Raw genomic sequence first — 22,470 nt, forward strand, 5'->3', positions numbered from 1 at the left:
TCATTTGAAGACAATGACCATAACTTTCAGCTACAAAGCATAAACTTAGGTGATCATATGGAACCTACGTGAATACATAGATCAAAGATGTGAACTTTGCTCAACAAGAGAGTGATATTAGTGCTTCAGTTAGTGTACCCGAAGTGCAAAATGACTCCTGCGGACGTTGAACTCAACTGAATGTAATTATTTGACTGTTTCTACCAACACGTACACCACAGCTGGGCACACATGCTCCAGTGCAGTGTGTGACATCATCCTCAATTGTCCCATGGTTGTCCATTGGGACAAATACCATGGAGGACACAAGTGTTGATTTAAATATCTCTCTAAAGTAAACAGGGTAACAACAGGGGGGACATCCACAGATCAACACCAGGGCCTGGAAAGGATGCAGTCTGCAAGCAGTTAAATTCAATCAACACATACATGTACATGGTGTATTTAGGGCTCGGAATGCACACAGGCAACTGAGTATCACACTTATTTGAAGGGTGTAACTACAGCACAGAGCCCCACATGTTGTTGACAAAGACTACATGTAGTTTCAATCAATGAGTTCTGTGAAAACCAAACCTGTGATCGAATGAAACGATGGTGGAATTAAAAAGAACTGCATGAATTGAGGGTAAACTTACAAGCATTCTCCGGGTTGATTGCAATATCCATGAATGGAGTCACATCCTTGCTTACAAATCGCTGTGTGCAAAAGGAGCATGGACGTATTATTCAGCTTGACTCTTTCACCGATTCCAACTCTATGTGCATTATACAAGGAATATCTCCCTACTCAAATCCGACCTGATCCAATCACATCCAACATGGTATGACAAAAAAGGCAATATTCTTTGTTCAGGAAGTCAGTGGTTTTATGTGGACCAAATTCGCATGAGGGAAAATTTTTTTTTTCTTCTTCTTTTTTTTGGGATTCACCAAACGTCTCTCTTTACAAATATCTCAAGTTTGGCACCCACTTTAAAAAAACTGGGAGTAAAATTCCATTGATACAATTTTACAATTTTACTTGAAAAAGCCCCTTATAAATTCACCCCGAGTTAAGTGTGTGCACCAGGAATGCCGCTTCCCATTTATAAGCTCGCTTTCTGAACATCACTTTATGACAAGAGATTGCATCAGGAGATGCTTAAATTTTTCACACGATTTGATGGTAACAGAACAAATATTTCACAAAATAAGTTTGAGTGTATCTAGTAAGTAGCAAACAGGTATTGCTACTTGCTAGATAGATGCATATTTAAATTTATCCTGTGAAGTAATTAAATCCTGTTACATGTTGACAAAAATCAAGGACGTTGAAGTGCACCAAATTAGAGAACATAATACAACATGTTTGTAGCATAAAGTACTTGTCTTTAACAGATTCACAGGAGGCCCCCCTTTTTCCACTTTTTTCTTTCTCTATGAAACCTGCTTTTTTTCTTTTAAAATTCTGTTCCATACTTATCATAGTTATCATAGTTGAAAGTTTCAATTTTTCTGAAGTGTTGAGATTTTCCAACAATAAATTGTTTATCTTTTGAAAGTACACAATGAAATCGACCTTTGAATATTTTAAGACCAAGAGCAAAATGGCAAGGACAATTTGGTAAGGCCAGGTCCATCACAGATCCTGCATAAATACATGTAAACGTAAAACAGTGACAAAAAAAATCATCAGAATCAATTTAAGGTTTCACTTTCTGCATAAACAGAAGAGGCAGTTCATACTCTCCTGAAAAAATAGTACCTTTGACACAGAAAGACAACATTCAGGGCCATTATGCTGCCAACACACTAACAATTTTTGGCAGAGACATGTAACTGTACATTTTTGCTATGCCTTGTACACTCTAAAACATGGTTTTTTGGACGAATCAACATGAAGAGAAAACGATGTATGCTCGAACTAAAGTGAAATCAGCGAGTATTATTCTGTTTTGGAAATGTGCTACATATATGAGTATACACATGTAAACACTTGAGATAGCAACACATGAGGTGAAAAATTAATAATTTCCATTTTCAATCAAAAATTAATATACATTTTTCAGTCACTAAGTGGATAATACATATAACTTTTCCATTCATTCCATACCGCAACATGGCTGAAAACTGATCAAATCCAAACTTATTAAGAACACAGACTGTGGTTTCACACCATTTCAAACCTGTCTGCTGGTTCGTATCTGGAAGTGGAACTGAGTTTTGAATGTTAAAATAATGGCAAACATTTGTCCCCCTCCCCAGGATTCTGAGTCATATCTACAAAGAAAGTATTACGGTCATTCCAGAAAATAGGGGTCCATTTTTTTTTTCTGGCTCCTGTCACATGATAAACGATTTTGCAAGTTCAGAACACATTTTCCTATTTCCAAGAATGATGAATGAATGCAAATTACCTGCCAAACAAATACTAATAGTTTGAAATCAACTCCAGTGATATTTCCATGTCAAATAACAAAGGTCAGGTGTCACAGGGACACAAAAATGTCGCACTTTTGGACCCCTAATTTCTGGAATTACCCATTACCAATGTCATTGGAATGTTTACCATTCAAGAGTGTAAGCAAACATACCTGTTTGGCAGTTTTCTCCCGTCCATCCTTCATGGCACACTTTATCTCCATTGGCATCACAGGAGTAATGTCCGAAAGTGTCATCCCTGGACCGGCAGAACTTGACGCAAGTGGAATCATAATAATTGGGGTCGCACAGGACCCGAATTCTGTACAAGAATCGCGCGTTAGCACCATTGTGTCGTAGCGTGGTCCATGAAAGGCTTGGGGCAATGATTCCAGAATGGAAGGCTCGTTCAATCAAGCAGGAGGACCCTAGCAACCACAGGAGAGGGAAAAAAAAAGGAATGAAGTGTTATATCATCTGCATTCTGAAGAAAACGCTGAGAGATGGTGGGCAATTATTTTAGGATGGAAGTACTGCATCTGTGGTACTCTTAAACTGCTTGGTCACTTCTCTCTGGGTGCGTATTGTAAGTCTGATGCCTCAAAAGTCAATATTTTGGGACTTATGAGGCATTGGAATAATGAGGCGTCAGATTTATGGGCACTTTTTTTTTTTTTCCAGCCTCAAAGTTCCGACGCCTCAAAGGTCTGACGCCTCATAAATCCGACGTCAGACCAACGAGGTGTCGGACTTAATGAGGCATCAGTGTGATTGACTGTGAAACATGGAGGAGTGCGGGCCCGCGCGACGCGTCACCTGCGAGCGAGATTCAACTTTGTTCCCAACTCGTGCCCACGGTACTGACCCTGTTAGAAAAACTAAATCAAGTGGACTACCTGCACAGTTCATACACTGGTCCAGTATTTTTTAAATCCAAAATACCACTACGTGTAAGAATGATGTATGATACTTCACTAAATATAAAAAGCATTTTTTTGACTGTAATAGTTTTGAGAAGTTAAAAATGTTTGTATGTGTCATAAATAGTACACCATACTTCCACTGAGAACCAGTCTTGTTCCCAGCGCCATCTTCATACATTCATAACGAGCGTCAAATCAAATGTCGGACTTTCGAGGCATCAGATTTTTTGAGGCATTGGATCTATGCCATGGGCCAAAAAAAATGTTGGAACTTTCAAACGCATTTGTTGGACTTATGAGGTGTCGGACCTATGAGGCGTTGGACTTATGAGGCATTGGACCTATGAGGCGTCGGACTTATGGACTTTATAAAATGCTTTTTTCAGACTAATGAGGCGTCAGAATTAAGAGCTGACCCCTTCTCTCCAAGAGCAATGCTAACTGCAGTTTACTGCACTTGTGGGGCTCATTTCCTAACCACATGAGACAGTTTTCAGTGACGACCTGTTACGCAACGCACTGTGTCAACAGCATTTCAAAATGTCGACAGTTGTTTTTAAAAGGAGGCTGACTGTTTAAGTGAATGATGAAATGTAATGTTCTGTTCATGTGTAAGCTTATTCTTACATCCACCCACCCGAGGTTCCAGTATTTCATACCTTGATGCATGTACATGAACGCAACACTACGCACCAACATGTTTCTGTACACAATTGTATGCATATTCAACCAAACTTGAGTTTCAAGTAATCATACTTTTAAGTAATGAAGCCTGAACACGCACTTGACACATGCAGTGCAAGTGCACGTTGGACAGAATCAAACGCTAGGCCTACTTTTCATCATGAAGAACTGGCTAACTTGTTCAATGCGTGCACTTCTATCTGATGAGTGCAGTTTGACGCACAATATTATCATTATAATTCAGAAGTGCCCGCAATTCACATCCACAGGCAACCTCCACAAACCCATTCATACACAAGTTGCTAATTCCATCCCAAGTATCAATTATGCACAAGTGATCAATAAATATATGGTTCGGTTCTGCAAGTTTGAGCCGTCCTGGGTTGCTTGGCGATTTTATTGACACCGAGAGCCAATATCAAGGTCACTTGGAACAAAAGGGCTCCCCCACGGGTGGTAACTGAGACGAGTGTAATCCGCCAACACGACAACAAAGGCAACAATGAGCACGCCTGCTTGCGGTTGCGGTTCACCCTGAAATTCTGATGAAGTCAGGCCGTGCATTGTTGCAGTAACTTCTGACAATACCACACTGTATACATATGGGTTGGTGGACTACATTTGGCATCAGATGATTGGCGCAAACAAGATCAATTACTGAGATGTGAATATAGTGTGCACTTTTATCCACACTGAAATCTCATTTGGAAGGAGATGACACACACTTTTCTTGAGAACAGCACAGTTGTGTAATGAGAAGAACCAGAAGTAAGTGACACAAAAGGCCTCCACAAGGACCTTGTACAGAGATTCTTTCTTCCTTGCAAACTTGGAAAGGAAAATAATCACAACACTAAAGATTAAACACCTTAACAGAGGCAATGCTCTCATACTTTAATTTTGTGGCTTACAAAGTAATGTAAACTGAGACATAAAAGTATATCAATGGACCAATAAATTTATAAAAAAGATATAAATGCAAAATGTAAAAAAAAAAAAATCACCCGGCAAGCTCTGTTCCCTACATTTAATATCAAACCTTTGAAGCATTTAGAAAATCCAAAATACTGAAGGACCATGTACATGTACTTGAGCTTCAGTTAATATGCCAGTTTAAAAATCCTAGGCATATTAATAAGTGCAGAACATAATGGCATCCATTTTTAATCAGGCTGAATACCACATGTATTTAATGGTTTGAAAGGAGAGAAACAAACTCTTGTCAAAAAACACCTTGCTGCGGGTACATATACATAAACTGAGTGTTTGTAAACACGAAAGATAAAATTACGATTAAGAAATGTACATTTGAATTGAAGGAGCTGGTTGATGACAAAAACATGAAGCACCACTAACAAAATATCATGTCTCTGTCAGTGAAACACACTGCAAATGTTCTTCGTAATTTTTGAAACAATGCCTTGAGAAATACCAACGTTTATACAAATTATTCTAGCAAGTGCATTCATGTTCATGTAAAGTGATGAATTTAGAATCAAGTGAAAATTACTCCTTTGAGACAACTTTTAGAATACCCGGTATGAGAAACATTCTAGTAATAAATTCTCCACAAATGAAAAAAAAAGTTTTAAAAAGCAATTAAAAAGATCCAGTAACTTTGGTGTTTTCACCTTTTTTTCCACCTTGATCAACGTTCAAGCAGTGGGATTACCCAGTTATTCAATTTAAAGTTTTGGAGGTTGTTTCCCACGAGTGCTTTGTGCAAATCTGCAAACAGTGAGGACAAATACTGCCCAGCCTGAACTAACAAACGGGGTCATCTCCAACAAGAAGATCTGATCAAATTTGAACAAATGACACCACAAAGGACAGCCTTCCCCGGTTGAGGGCTCTTGAGTGAGGCAACTACACCGGGGAGAGCTGGGCAAACACAGATCATGGAGGCTCGCACTGCAAGGGAACAGGTGGTGAATGAAATAATTGTAACTCGCATATTCAGCAAGACTTTGCAGATACTTTTTTTGCCTCAGGATGCAGTCATTGTTTCCCTGAATGCATGCAGTATATCCAAAAGCTCCTCAGAGCTCAGGTGCGTATTGCTGGACCCTTCCAGGGAATCTCCCAAAAAGCAAAGTTTAGGACTTTTTGCCTAGTTTTGAACAATCTTGGGGTTGGCCATGTATGGTGTGACAATCTGCGACTATCATTTACATCTACGGCAGCAAAAGCAAGCAGATGCAATATTTGAACATTTGCAAAGACTGGTTACACTTGTTCAGCCCCCTCCCCCAAAACCTCCAGTCTGTGGTCCCAGATCATCAGTTCTAAAAGTGAGGTAGCCTTTGACTTTTGTTTTACAACATCAAATTTACAATACAACACCAACTAAAATAAAGCATGCTGCTTCAGTATAGCCAGCAACATTTCAATGATCATTCCTTGTGCTTGCAAGCATGAAAGACTGCACCAAATGTCCATATACAGTACACATAGGTTTTATTAAATGTACATGTACCATTTCAGTTCAATTCCACGACATAATACAAAAAAAAACGGGTACACGGTCCTGAAGGTAATGTGCACAGGAACCAGTAACCAGCGGAATCCTTTTTCATTCTAGACCCTGAATGAACCCAGAGAAAGTTGAGCGTATTCTAGCTTCACACCTCAATATGCAGGGGGTGGTTACGCTGGGCTGATTTTGAAAAAAAAAAACCTCTTTGTACCTGGAGTGAAGGTGTGAAATCCCTTGTATGTCTGAAAACAAATGGGGTTCAAGCTGCTGTAGCAGATGACTGCATTCAACCGTTTGGCCTGAATGGCCCACACATCATGTGAAAAATGAGCTCACGGGGATCACTGAACACCTCTAAGTTAAACAAACTAATATTGTTTTCTTTGGGTAGGTGATGTAAATAGTGTAGTGACTGATCATTACAAATTATTTCTCACATTGTGCTACTGAGAAGGTGAAAGCTACGAGTTCTAGAGACTAAGAGACTGTTAAGAGGTCTTTGCAGTGAATATTATTCACAAAGCACACCAGTGCATACTAGCATCTCTTACAAGCATATATCCTACACTGACTTAGGCTTCCAGAGCTACGGCTAGGTCTATTGTCTACGCGTCTCCACGCATTTCAAATGGAGTGAAGACCTAGACCTAGCTCTAAACAAAGAGATTCCGATGCAGCCTTATATCCTATTACACCTGTTAACAGTTATTCTGAAGCACATGTATGAACCAAGTCACACCACAAGCAGTCAGAAATGTTCTTTAACTGTGAACTATATGAACTGTGATGCTTAGGACATACATGTATGTAAGATGCTTTTTAAACATTTTTCTGAGACAGATTTTTCCACTTGACTAGAGTTAACAAGTTTTAGAATCAGTCACGCTTCTTGATAATGACAAAAACAACCCCCCCTTAATTAAATGAAAGAAACTGAATGAGTGTGAAGACCCTTTTGCAAAATTTTACTGGCATTACATGAAGTAAAGGTTCAAACTTCATTTGGGGACTGAGATACTCTTTACTAAATTTGTCTGGATGGATGGCGTCATGGTTTTTAGTTTCTTTATTTCATTTATTTACTTGTCTCTAATTTCAAAAGTTAACTTGAGGTGTCCAGGAGAACATTCCTGCAAGAATTTACTGTCCATTTTCATATTGTGAATTTTTCAAGTTTTTGTTTTTGGTCCCACTGCTTCATTGTCCTATAACACATGTATTTAGTTTGCCTGATATCTGTGGATGACAAACATCCTCACATTGCTGTCATCTGTTTTATCATTTAGTTTGCCTGATATCTGTGGATGACGAACATCCTCACGTTGCTGTCATCTGTTTTATCATTTAGTTTGCCTGATATCTGTGGATGATGAACATCCTCACATTGCTGACATTTGTTTTATATAGTGGACCATTTAGGTAGTTTTCTTCATTTGAGAAAAAAAATTAAATCTGTCTTTTAGTATCAGACATTCCAAAACCCTATAGTTACCAGAGAGAAGAATACCAGATATGTTCCAAAGTTTGGTTTTTTTTTTTTGCCTTTTCTTCTGTCAGTTTTTGTCTGATACACAGATCAAGCCATTGCATGCAACGTGAAACAATAATCCTTTTATACACATAAAACATCCACTCGTAAATTGAACCCTATGACTCTGATTGAAAAAGTCTGAAATTTGAACCCGTTCAATGCTGGGACAAGTGCACTCCAGCTCCTGGCTTGATTGGGAGAACAAGACTGGCCCTTGTGTGCTTTGTTTCTGATATCCAGCAAAATGAGAACCCAAACCCCTTAGGTCAGGCACACTCGTAAATAATAGGGTGAAGGCAACGGTGGGAACTGGCCAGCTAGTACAGACCTGCCCAGTGTTAACAGCTGGGGCCCACTCGGAAGCCAGGGAATGCAACATTTTTTTCTTAACTTTTTTTTTCGTGTACCTTCAGAAACCACTGGCATTTTATGGTAGCTAGGGAATAGCTTTTTTTTGGGGGGGGGAGGCTGGCAATTGTGGTATTTTGTGGGTAGTCCTGGGACTACCCTGTGACCACCAAGCCACAACAATGTGTCAGTGTGTGTGTTCTAAAGGTATATACACACTTACGTAAGTGATAAATCATTTTTGGGGTTGAAATTTAGAGCTCAAATTTGCTGACAGGAATGGAGGAGCCCCAGTGCCATTTCAATTCAGCAATATTTTATATTTTGCACAACAGCACATGTCTAGATCTATCACAAATACTTCAGTTTTACCATCAGAAAGAGCAAATACGAATTCATGAATATTCAAGAATTTGAAGTTTAATATGCACGTTATTGTACTGTTCACCGACTTTCAAACCATACTAGTTCATACAAAAGTTAACTCTGTGGGAAAAAAACACTTGCTGAAAAATAAAAAAGGTTTTTGTAGGGCATTTACCGGTATTTATCAAATTTATCTTCAAAAACTTTGACTAAATTTCTGGTTTTTAGTTTATTAATCTTAATGTTTGTCAGTTTTCACCTTTTCCTATGTGTAAATTGGAACGAATTCAGAAAAATGAGCATTATTATAAATAAAAGTTGCTGCCCTAATCAGATGTGCTGCACTGAAAAAATACCTTCAAAGTTCAATGTTTAGCCCCCCCTTGATTTCTAGGGTCAGCTCGTAAGTGCGACGCCTCAAAATTCCGACACCTCATAAGTCCGAAAAAAAAAGCGTTTAAAAAAGTCCATAAGTCGGACGCCTCAGAGGTCCGACGCCTCGTAAGTCCGACAAATGTGTTTAAAACTTCCAACGGTTTTTTTGGCCCATGGCATAGATCCAATGCCTCAAAAAATCTGATGCCTCGAAAGTCCGACATTTGATTTGACGCTCACTACGAGTGTATGAAGATGGCGCTGGGAACAAGACTGGTTCTCGGTGCAAGTATGGTGTACTATTTATGACACATACAAACATTTTTAAGATTTTGGATTTAAAAATACTGGACCAGTGTACGAACTGTGCAGGTAGTCCATTTGATTTAGTTTTTCTAACAGGGTCAGTACCGTGGGCACGAGTTGGGAACAAAGTTGAATCTCGCTCGCGGGTGACGCGTCGCGCGGGCCTGCACTCCTCCATGTTTCAAAGTCAATCACACTGATGCCTCATTAAGTCCGACACCTCGTTGCTCCGACATCGGATTTATGAGGCGTCGGACCTTTGAAGCGTCGGAACTATGAGGCTGGAAAAAAAAAAAATTACACATAAATCCGACGCCTCATTATTCCGACGCCTCATAAGTCCAAAAATTCGGACTTTTGAGGCATCAGACCTATGAGGCGTCGGACTTACGACATGCACCCGATTTCTACAGTTTGTGGAAAAATTTAAAGAAGACAAAGGTGATTATCAATACAACTTGGGTGAGTTACAGAATAAAAAGTTTTCGACAGAATCAGAATACCATTACTGTGGTTACTGTTATAAAGTTGACCTGTATGTTGGTAACTACTTACTTAACATACTTCGTCTTGATGTTTCTGCCCGCAAAAGGATCTTGCCATGTCTCCAATGGTGAGAAAAGACCCCTTGCCATGTTCCCATCCCCACAGTATGCACAGCACTGTGCAAATAGTCAGCCTGACTACATCTCAACTATCAACAAAGTATCCTGACTGTGACAGATTAGCCCGACTTACCTATGCATTCCTGGTCATCTTTGTCCAAGGCTGATATGATCAACGTAAATGTTTGCTGCAAACGAGTTAGACAACAAAGGAAAGAAACAGTTGCAAGTGATCATCTAATGCAACAAAAATACAGGCTCAGGGACAAGTAACCGAGAAAATGTAAATGTACATATAAACAGTGTTCAGTCCAGACCATCACAAGTCTACCACAAAGTCCATTGTCGTGTAAATTAAAAGTCAATTTATAAGTCTAGTTTCTGGTAGAATTGACAGGGATGGAACTGCACAGGAATGGCATGGCCAATTAAACACAGTAGCTTGTAATGGGCCTATGAAGGTATGATACACTCCCCCCCAAAAAAGCAAACAACTCGGTCAGCAGCGACCCAAAATTAAATTGATGCTACTCCTTATATCATTTCCACTCCAAGCTCTCACACCGAAGATAAGCATGTAAGCTCTAGGACTTTTTTTTTTTTTCCCGAAATAAAAACACATAACTATTCCTGAGGCGCCTTGACGACAAACTCCGACACGGATCACTGCCATTATTTCTACTGATAATAAATCATCAAGGAGAATTACTTTCCCTGTGTGCGATTTTTTCATTTGTTAAATTCCCCCCCCCTTCCACATACATGTACCAGTACATGTAGAGTACGCACAATTTGAGGATTGTTCCGGTGTTTGCTCAGTGCATTCAGAAGCAGCCTGATGCCAAGTGCGGGCCGGGCTTACATTACGCAAGCAATGAAGTCTTGCATTCGAGACACCACACCCAGATGGCTAGCAGATCGTGGTTAATACTTTTGCTCATTCATGTCACTTCATCCAAAGTAGTATTACGACACAAAAAAATTCATTTATCCCTGGGCATTACTTGAAAAGTTACACCTCCATTTGGATTGAAGCAATGCGTAGTATGGAAAAGGCTATCTGCTGGTCTATAAAGTCTTACATGTACATGTATACATGTAACTCACAGATGTTCCAGTCAATTAATTTTTATGTTAAAATGACTGCTCAAACCCTGGCTTTTCTACACACACTCACAGAGTAAAAAAAAAAGGAAAAGGGTAAAATTTTTACAGGGGTTGTGTTTCATTTTCTTCATGCATCTACAATACCCTTATGCAAAATACATGTGTAACAGCTGGGTTTTGCTGTGTTCTGAAAAGTATGGTCTCATTTTCATAAATTGCTACTCACCCCTTGAAGATAGATTGTTGGAAAGTGGGTGCAAATGAATAGGCTACATGTATCCTCTTAGCTATTTTCAGTTTTGTGTTCAGATCAGTCATCCCCAAGGCAACATTCCGGGAGAACTTGGTCACAACATAACACCCTACCAAACAACAACTTAAGATTTCATATTCTGGCAGCCTCCAGAAATGCAATCCCACAAAAACTATGAAAACTGGTATGCATGTGGGCCCTACTACAGTGTCTATAGTACATTCATGTCACTTTCCACAATGTCCCATTTAGAAAACTTTACTTACCACCCATCCAAATTCAAAGGGAAATATCATGGTTGCGCCATTGCTACTGTCTGCTCCACTGCCGTCCACATCGGACAGAATGCGGAAAGAGTTGTTTCCAAGCACGGGCGTCTCTGCACTGCCAAACGTGCAGGGTCCCTCTAGGGTGGCCCGGGTCTGATACTGCCTCAGGCATCCCACAAAGAATGTGTCACAACTATCCAAGCAGTCCCTGTCCTCCCCTGGCAGACGGGGCCCATCACAGCAGTCCCCGTTGGCTAACTCCCCAGAATCATTGTCGATGGACAGGATCCCAACTTCCATATATCCCGACGCCTGACAGAGTTGCACCTGAAAGGTGACAAGAAAACCAGACATTTAATTGATAAACATACACGTAATATCCCATTTTATCATTTAAGGCAGGAAAAGGCAAAAAAGCAGCTAAACCCTTAAATGAGCTTTCATTCTGAAAAAAAGACACATAAATATCTGTGTATTTGGGGAGGATTATTTCTGTTTCCCAATCATCAAATCATTTTTATTTTAAATCAAGAGAACTGCAAAAGAGCAGTTGAGAAAATTAGTACTTTAGCAAAATAAGTTCTTCAAGAACATGTTACTTTGGTTTCTTGCACTGAAACATCTGCCTGACATACACTGTGCTTGATTTGGGTTCAGCTGGGTTAGCGGTACTACAAGTACCTTCAAGAACCCCTAGAGTGTAAAAGTGGACCCACAACTTATTACAAACTGAAGACCCTCAAGGTTCTGGAAGCCCACATAATCTTGCATATTGGGCAAACTTCATTGAAAAGAAAGTGCTGAGCTGGCCCACAGCACAAATTTCATGCACTTTTGAATGAATGCACTCGCCAATGATGAATTGACAGTGCCACAGAATAGATTTGATTGACACTGCACTGCACAGCAATGCATGCAATTCTGTCCCACATGCCGGTACAGCCCAAAGAAAGGCATGCTGATCTGAGGCTGTTATTCTACAAACATGGCAAATAACGCATAGTGCGTACGCTGATTCCTCCCACTGCTAATTTGTATATTTGTAACTTTGAAAACGCATACCTGTGGTTTACCTTTGTAATTTTTGTAAATGTATTTTTTTATGATATTGTAAACTAAATACTCTGGAGGTTTTCACTTTTTGCTTGATCTTGACATTTCTTGCATAAACTACAGAAATAAATGAAATGAAACTAACTCCAACATTCGTTGATACCTGAGAGCATGAAAAGAGTCATGCAGCTATAGGTATACACTTTAAGTAGTAGTTGTTGTTTCAATGGCGCTTTCAGCAACTCGGGCTATTTGCGCCAATAACTGTACGTTTATTCATACACTTTATTAATCAGCATCACATTACGGAGTTAGGAAGAAGGTCCAGTCTTAGAGGCAGGAGGAAACCAGAGTACCCGGAGAAAACCTGCGAGAGCGAGTATGGACTGGAAACCAAATGCACTTAAAGCCTGGGCCAAGCCGGGACTCGAACCCAGGCCTCATTGGTGCAAAGCGAGGAAAGAACTGCGACGCTAACCCGCTCCCCCCGTATGCACTTTAATTAAGAATTTTTGTACTTTATTAACTTCCTCAGGGAAGTAGGTACGATAGTGTCTATTCCTCTCCTTTTTATCTCCACCCATTTCTCTCATCCAATGCTCCTTTATGCCACAAGCAGTAATTACCTTGTCCCCTTTCCCTTCACAGCCAATTCTTTTGAAAGGTTTGAACCACCTTGGGAATCAACACTAAGCACTGAACAGTTTGCCAGCAATAGGAAGTGAATGACTGACACAAAGGCCATCTTCTCTCTGTCCTACCAAACACTGGATTTAGGTGACAATCACTTTGTGGGAAAATTGGGCTGCCGATTACCACTCCTTCCCTCATTTCCTGAAATTACACAAACATGCAGGCTTTGACAGAACTATGCGCCAAGATGTACCATAGTTCTTGCTATTCTCATTCACCCCTTTTGTGTGTCTGTAGCCAGCATAAATGTCGTCTCCTCAACCAGGCAAGCTAACTCTGACAAAAAAAAGGGATGGTTTCAATGTGTACAGTGTACATTGTGTCCAGAAGTCTTTCACAGCCTGAGCTTTTTAGCAGGGGGAATCACAGATATCGGTACAGGTCCCCTTTCCCCTCCCGCTGACTTTCAGATTTATAAAAATGGGACAGTGCCCACTATGCTTCAGTACCACACAGCTAGGGAAACCAACAATAAACAGGTTATTACCCCCAGGACACAAGTGCTGGAAGATGTATACACAGTAAAAACAGTCTACTTGTCCCAATGAGCTCTACAGTCGAATGATTCGAGATACAACATTCATTAATAGACCTGTACTGGGGGGATTGAATCCTATGTGAGTAACGTCGCAGTTTTGGTTTGTTTTTTTCCTTGAACTTGTTGAAAAGCATTAGCAAGTGAAGTCCTAAACTTCACATTACATTGTAAAAAAATCCCACTGAATGAAACAAACACAACTTCAATGCTGAATATTGAGTCATGCACCCACCAGTGAAAGTAAAGCACTTTCTAGTTCAGAAAACAGAGAAGAAATCACTGTGGTCTACGACAGGATTTGAACCTTTGCTTTCAAACTTTGAGTCCGAGGAATTCAATTCAGTCTTTCCATGGGTTTGTAGCTCTATGGTCTTTCCGACCAATCTGAGCTGCTTTGGTCCCCTAAAAAAGAACAGGTCAAAAAGTATGGATCCTGGCACAATAAATAATTCCAACATCATTATGAATTTCCATTTCAAATGACGGCTTTAATCTTTTCCAATGTTTTCCTTTTTAAGCACATTTTTCAGAACTTTGTCAACACGTGACAAAGACCACAAGAAGGATGAAAGCAATTGCTTACATGTACAGTCATTGAGTTGACATATTACAAAATCCAAGATGAAAAGCTCTCTGTTAATTTCACCCTTTGCTAAAAACAGCAGCAATGTGGAGCTACACCTGATCCCTATCCTGACGCAGCCCAACTGAAAGTTGACACAGATTATCAAATTAATTTTCTAGATAAGGCTATTATTACAAGCCCATCAGATTGACTGGTATCAGTTAAACATGCTCCTAAAGTTGTTAGCCTGTGTCTGTCAGTGCCTAATCAGTGTCCCCAAACCCCCTGCAGCAAATCACTGGGCCCAAAGTCCCCCCCTCCCCTTTTACCTGACAACAGCTAATCAGGGAGTTACTAAGTACATATACTACAACAGGTATCCATGTATTGTGTAACGATGAGGTGTCATAGACTCTATTGTTGTTTGTTCACAGAGTGACGTATCGAGAGCCAGACCGTGGGAAAACTCTCCCAGCTCCTCTTCACTTTGCTAGCACAATGGGTGTCCTTTAGTGCGGGTAATCCTGCACTACAATTGCGCATACCTGGATCCCTCTGTAGGTGTGTATTCATGAAGTGGGTTTGACTTGTTGACGGATAGTGCTGACTTTAAGCTAAAGGCCGAAACGTCCAAAGTTCTATTTTAGTTTTTTTCCCCTCTTCCTTTGCAGATCTGTGACCTGTTCAAATTCATTCTTTAAATGCCAACGCACATCTTCCTCACAAATTGGCATTTTTCTGTCTTTTTGAGGTTTTTTGTTTGTTTGCTGTTTTGTTTTGTTTTTCTGGTTGGGTATCACTGACCTCGATCCACATTCCAAGAGAATTTTTGGTTTGGGGATGTGAGAAAGTGGGTTGTTGCCTCACCTCTGTGACCTTCAAGTAGCAACCAGAGTAATAAACAGGAGTTTCAAAAGTCGACTGGAGAGACCAAGAGCAGCAACAACCAAAACAAAGGTGTTGGCAAAGCTAAGCAGGTTCATAAGGTGCTCAAGTGGAATTCCAGAGATTAAAATCCCACAAACAAAAACAGTCTGAGCCTTCTCTGATGGATAGCTGCACTGGCCGACCCTGGTTACTTGACATTTTCAGGTAAATCATTTCTTAAAATGTTGCAATTTAACACTTTGGATCAAAAGTTTAATATTATTTTTCTTTAACTCAGGAGAGTTTAAAGAGGTAGGGTTGAAACATTAGCAAGGAAGTAAAATGAACATCCAGGCATACGTGTAATTGATTGTAAAATAATCAATAGAATCAACACTCTCACTAAAGCCACCAAATTGTGGCAAACACTTCCACTATATCAGAGCCTGAGTCCTATCCAAAGTAAATCCACAAATTCAAACCGATGACACGGCAGGACTGGGGACTGCCATAACTGCATGTACCACTACTTCCTGTTGTGAATCTACAAACCGCATGCACTCCCTTCGATTGTGTTTCCCATTGTGGGAACTCAGAAACTGTCAAGTTCTCATTGACTGTTCTTGTTTCCCTTTTACTTTGGCCTTCCCCGCTGACAGTTTACTTGAAAAATTAGAATTTCCTTTTCTCATTTTGACTTTGGATAGGTGCCACAAGCACTCAGGCCATGTTCCCATAGAAGGCTGGCAAAATGCCAAATTTGTCATTCTGTAAATTAATACAGTAGAAAGAACAAATTCTTTCAAGGAAACAGACATTGTAAATATTTATGACAGAAATTTAAAAAAAAGTTTGACATTGAAATTGTTGAGACAGATCCAATTTTAGATTTAATTTCCAACTCCTTGTACTTCAGAGGACACAAATCAGTCTGAACTACTCTACCCTGCTTCAAGTACTAAAGTTTCATTTCGAAAGTATAAACAAATAAGTTACTTTCCATTCATCAAACAAGAAGGTAAAGGGTATCACTGACTATTTTTCTTTCAGGTTGATTTGCAGTTTCAGTTTAGTCAATCCTGCTTTCACACCGGCTCCACAGAAATAACAGAGGGATTCCCTTTCAAAGCAACTCCACGGCTCAAGCCACCAAGTGGATTTTCATGTTTTACTGAACGGTGAATAACAATAATAAGAGAAAATCTCAAACATGTCTTTCGTCTCCAAGGACCCACGTGTGCTTTGGAATGTAAGAGAGTTCTCAACAGTGAGGGTCAGTCACATGTTGCGTAGGCCCAACTCTGCAGTGGCAAATCCAACATGCCACAGAATACATGAAAATTAAAACAAACACATAGAGTGTACAGATTAACTGCAGATTGTTGGAACAAAAAATAAGCCCCTCCTGGTGAAGGTGCAATTTTGTCAATTTCTTGTTTTTTTTAAAGGGGAGATGGTCAACTTCCTGATTCCCGCTGAATTACCCAAAAGAAACATGGTTTCTATCAAAGGGCTCTCCAACTGGTTAAACAGGAAACAATGAGAACAGTAATAAATATAGATCAATACATAAATGGATGTGACTTTTATGGCATTAAAAATGGCGAAAAAAAAATTTTTTTTTTTAGTTTATCTAACTTAGTTTGTAAAGCTGTACTTGTATATTAACATTATTATGAAAAACAAACTAACACACTAACCCCCATCAAAACAAAAACAAAACCCAAAACCAAAATAAAACAAAACAAACAAAGGAGGAGGGGGCAGCTGCAAGCCTGCAACTCCCATTTGGGCTAAAACTTAAACTGGGCAACTTTCAGTGGGAATGTAATTCATGACGGCAATAATTGTCTAAATGGCATGGGAGATTGGGTCTTGGTGAAAGAGGTGATCACGTAGTAAAGAATTAAGGAAGTCTTTTGGAGAGAGTTCCAGACAGAGATTTTGGAGGTCACCTGGAAGTGAATTGAACAATCTTGGAACGAGAGTAAAAAGAGAAAATTTCACAGAGTTAGTACGCCAGTATTGATGTTTGAAGAACAACGAGTCCATCTTCCTTGTGTTGGGCTGTGGAAGAAGGTGTGACGGGATATTAAAATATTTGTAGAGGCATTTGATGACAAAAGAAATACTTAAGTCATCAAATGCCTCTACAAATATATTTATTATTTGCATGCATTTGTGAAAATCATTCACCTCCCTCTGCATATGGAACTTACACAGAAGGGAACAAGTTAATGTGATCTATATTAACATCACATATACATACACTGAAGAGATACGTGTACATGTACCTCAAATGAACGTAAAATAGGTAATGGTGGTTTATGCGTGTCACAAATGCATATTTCAAAGGGGAAAAGTAGATCAACCCCAACTCAAAATTACAATTCATAAGAAATGGATTATGTACAGTACTTAATTTATGTACATAACTTGGAGTTTGGAAACCAAATAAACTGAACAAGTATTCTATTTTCTATTTATCTGCTGCATACTGTGCACCGCACATTCTGCATAGCCAGGCATTTGTTGTACAACTACAAGACCAAATTAATGCACACCTATGTACTGGTACTATTTGTGTGGCGATTTATGCTGGTTCTATCTATGCAGTTACTTCACTCTGCACGTACACTGTGTAAGTATGCCTGACTGTTCATCTGTCGAGGTGATCAGGGAATACACATAACCGTAATACAACAGTGCTGAAGGGCGAGGAAAGTTGAAAGACCTCTGCTCTTGTTTGAAATCATTGTAAATTTGATAATACGTTTCATATAGACACTGGAGAGTGAGTTTTGACATCACTTTATTCACAGAAATGGATGGCATGCTAATGGCATGATACATAGACTGTGTAGGCCTACTGACCGTGGAAGTATTAAATTTAAATTTATTCTAACTATTTGAGGTGAAATCAACAGAAAATTTGTACGGTGTGCGTAGTCTTGCACTTGAAAGGAAGTTTAGGATCAAAACTAAAATGTCTGATGTGAAAAAAATGCACTGTGCCATTTTTCCAAGTCTAATAAAAATTGGAACTTTGCCAGCTCACCACATGCATGACATGACATGGTAAAATGCTAAAATAACAAATATGTGTAACTACATTTTTTCCAAATCCCTATTTCATACACTTGTAAAACAACTACTCTTCAATCATACTGTTAGCAAAAGAAAATAAGTTCACTCCAATAACTAGCCAAAAGCAAAAAGTATCTCCTCCAACTAACAGGCAACTGTATGATGAAATTGCTGTCGTACTCAGTAATTACCACTCCGCTGCTGGCATGGCTGGATTTCCAGTTAATTTAAAATTACCCCATCCATGCCCCATCCCAAACTAAAACAACAGCTGGCTAAAACAGCTTTTATTGGATTTTTTTTCTTTTTTGGACACGTACCTGGTTGAATGCAAGGAGCAGTCCGGCGACTAGGCCTACCAGCAGAAACAAACTTCTACGTCGAAAGCCAACCATGCCTGGCCAACATACCGCGGCCTCTGCTTAGTACATGTCCTTGCCGCTACGAGATCATGCTGGATGACCACCGCACCTAAGCTAGACATCGGCGGAGCGGCACCGGCTAAAGAAACCAAGTCTTCCCACACTACTTCACTTGTGCGAGGCTCGTGTAGTTAAGGACCACTGGCCACACATGGGAGGCCCATAATCAAGTATCAGAAATATCGAACTGGAACTCCTAGACCCTTGCAATGTTGAGCCAAAACCAAATATTCAACTGGTAAACACAACCAGGTTTTCAGGAAAAATTTGTCATCTTCCCTGGCAACTCAAGTCTCCTCTCCCGGCGTCCAAGTAGAGCGGTACGTCAGTCGTGAATGGAGAGCCCGTTGCGCGCGTACGTCCAATGTGTACACTTGGCTATTTTGGTCTACGCGTTTCACGATACCATGTGCCAGTCACTGCACGAAATGTACATCGCACACCAAGTTCCAGGATGTGTGCACTTCATTGGCGGCGCTATGAATGCCCGCAGCATGCATGAAATTAGGGGTGTGCATTTGCGGGTATTTTTAGAACCGGGTACCCGTTTTCTGTTGACATCGGGTACCCGGGTACCCGGAAAAGAGATCGCCTAATAACAAATGGCATTGCGCGCAACCCGGTGGATCATGTGCCCGAAACACGGTTCTTTTTGGTACATACGAAGCAAGCAGAACATTGTTCTAAACGTCGGAGTTTATCCCTCCTACCTTTTTATCAAACGAAATTGTTACCTTCAGTTTACAAATTTTTTGTGGGTGTATGAAACAGAAAAACAAATCTTCACGGGAAACGTCAGAAAAAAGAAGAGAGCTGCAAACCACCTACATGATATACGCACCTGCAAACGCTCAAAGGAAATGTCCCGGATGCTGCATGACCACGGACACGCGGAACGCATGTGACGTGCACAAATGGTGAGCGCTGGTCGTGTCACGTGCGGACCAGATCAGTGCTATGTACGTCACGGGTTAAAAGGCTTAAAGTTTTATGTACAAAAATACCACCGTAACTCGAACAATGCCCACACGATTACATCCACTTATTTTGAAGTTTCTGATTCAAAAAAACGCCACCAAAATGCTTCAAACGGCGTTGAAAGAATCGGAAGTCTATATAGGGTCAGGAGTCATCGCAAGTTCATTTCTTTTCTGACGAGGACCAGCACGTTGCATAAATCAACGTAGCTGCAACTGTGTAATCCTGGCTTTCAAGACGCTGAAACTAACCTGATTGCAACGCGGGCCCAATTGTAGTCCCCTTCAGGCGGTCCAATCGCTGACACTGCAGCAGCCATGTGACCGTAAAAAGAAAGGTCACGTGACCACACATAAGGAAGCCCAAGTGAAAAAATAGCAGCGCTTCACGTTGTTAAATGACTAAGCGATACGAAAGTTTTGCCACACGAAGGTACGTACCACGATGAAGTGGTTTAGTTTTATAAATACTTTTCCAGGATAACTCCATTCCCCTGAGGTTCAAATTGTCGAGATTTTAATGCATAAGTACTTTGACAAGTGATATTTGATTGACCGACTGTATTATGACTTGCACCTGTCAACATTTCCTTTTTTTCGAATGAAAAAATACTTGGATTTGAAATGCTTCAGTACATACACAAAAAATCATTCCTGCTTTTTTGGTCAATTCCTCATCCACAGTTCCGCAGAATCACTGAGGAAATTCAAGTTGCTTTAATTTAAAAATAATTTTGAAACGGAATATTTCTTGGTATAAAACTTAACTAAACTGGTTCTCTGACTCTTTGGGTTTGTAGCGCACATTTAGTGCTTTGATTATAAAAAGAGGCCGATCAACCGCACAATTTGTGCGTGATCGCTACTTACCGCACGCCGTGTGGAGTCCCAGTACCGCAGGAATATTACACAATCCGCTCTCGCTTCGTCGTCAATCCCGACATAACGTAATTTCCATTCATATTGTTTTATTTGACAAAAATACTCTTTATTCAAACAGTAAGCACTACTTATTCCGCACAAAAGTCATTTAGGCCGACAGGGTTTGATAGTTACAAATACAGTCATGCAAGTGTACATCAACAGCGCTTCCCCCCATAAGAAAAACTCCTTCGGTCTCTTGTTCATATAGGTTTGGTACAGTCATTTTCCTAGTTCCGGATCGCGAAAATTATTCAGTAAGACTGCAGCTGAAAAATCCTCAAATTCGAGTGAAATATGGTCAGAAGTCAACTTTGTGTTTTGGATATACTTCAATTTTTTTTTCAAAATCTAAGCTTTTACATTTGGACTCACAGGATCGATCGACGAAAGTGATGATGACACCTTTCCTAGTTCTGGATCGGTTTAGGATCGAGACAAAAACGTCTTCACAAATGAAAAGTAACCACACGAAAAATCCATTTTCAGCCAAAATCATTGTAAAAAGTTGCTTTTCTAATAGAGAATCTTTTAATTTTGAGAAAATTAGATGAAAAATAAGAATTCCAATGAATTAAAAAGGTAGAAATTGCGTAAGGTTTGACTCGACTTTTAAACTGTACAGTGAGCTATCAACGTTATCCTCCCCGCGCCGCACAGTTGACGAACCCATTACGTCACATACATTTCTGCTGCGCCCGTGTAGTTGAGTTCGCAACGACTTTGCGTGGTAACGCCGCGCGATCCGAGAGTGGGGAAAAGCTTGTAGTTTTCGCTAAATTAACAAAAGTCATTTTGATTAAGCAGACATTAGATGCAAAGGTTTATATGACTATTCAATTTAAAGAAATATTTAAAATCACACGTAGCGAGTGACCTATCGCCCGTGAATTTTAGTGGTTTTTTCGCTCTTGTGAACTAGGAAATTCCGGAACTAGGAAAGCGACTTGCGGTGCAATGGGCGGAGTGGGTAAAAAAATTAGCTGTCGATCTCCGAATTCAAGTTTCATGTATGACCACGGGACCGGGTTTTCATCGGCACGGTGGTTTTCCATGAAGTCTGTCCTTCAGTAAGAAATTTCACAGACATTTTATGCATGAATGTTTGTTCCTAATTTATTTACTTTTTTACGGGTACCCGGCCCGGAAAAATGGAACCGGGTTTTGAAATCGACGGGCGGGTACCCGGGTACCCGGGTACCCGGCACAGGCCTACATGAAATGTGTCGGTGTGCAAAGTATACGTCAGCTGCACAGGCTATTTTCATTTGGCTGCAACTTCTATGGGCACCCATGCAGAAACTACACCACCTTTGGTAGCTTCTCGATTTCAACCTCCAATTCGTTCCAAATGGACTTTTGCCCTTTTGCTTTAAAATAGGGTTGTATTGTCGTTTAGTATAACTTAGTAAAACGTGTACTATCATCTGGTGTGATGTGTGGGATTTTTAATACTTGATGAATTATTCTTTGACTTTTGAACCGACGACCAACGAAATCAGGTGAGTTGGTCTGAAATAGTCTGAAATGGTCTCTGGGTCACACGAACAGGGCGTAGCCACGGGAAGGGGCTGGCGGCAACGCCCCCCCCAAAAAAAAACGAGATAAATGGATGAATGGATATTGAACAAGGCTAACAAAAGCTTGCTACACAAAAGAAAATCACTGAAAGCTGGTGCCCCCCTCCTATAAGATGTTGGT

General features: G+C 40.2%; 1 protein-coding gene across 1 annotated transcript in view; it reads right to left on the reverse strand.

The window, feature by feature from the left end:
* Positions 1-19,267, reverse strand: part of LOC110985984 (protein jagged-1b-like) — a 46,184-nt gene extending 26,917 nt beyond the window's left edge. Inside the window, exons 1-5 of the mRNA XM_022247531.2 lie at positions 18,770-19,267; positions 11,644-11,973; positions 10,151-10,205; positions 2,577-2,831; positions 639-699 (exon numbers count right to left, since the gene is read on the reverse strand). Of these exons, the coding sequence (XP_022103223.2) occupies positions 639-699; positions 2,577-2,831; positions 10,151-10,205; positions 11,644-11,973; positions 18,770-18,844 (776 nt within the window). The 5' untranslated portion in view covers positions 18,845-19,267. The remainder of the gene's footprint in view (positions 1-638; positions 700-2,576; positions 2,832-10,150; positions 10,206-11,643; positions 11,974-18,769) is intronic.
* Positions 19,268-22,470: the final 3,203 nt, after the last annotated feature.

Source organism: Acanthaster planci, linkage group LG01, assembly GCF_054643075.1.
Source record: "Acanthaster planci isolate LZ-2023a linkage group LG01, COTS_SCS, whole genome shotgun sequence".
NCBI classification, from domain to species: domain Eukaryota; kingdom Metazoa; phylum Echinodermata; class Asteroidea; order Valvatida; family Acanthasteridae; genus Acanthaster; species Acanthaster planci.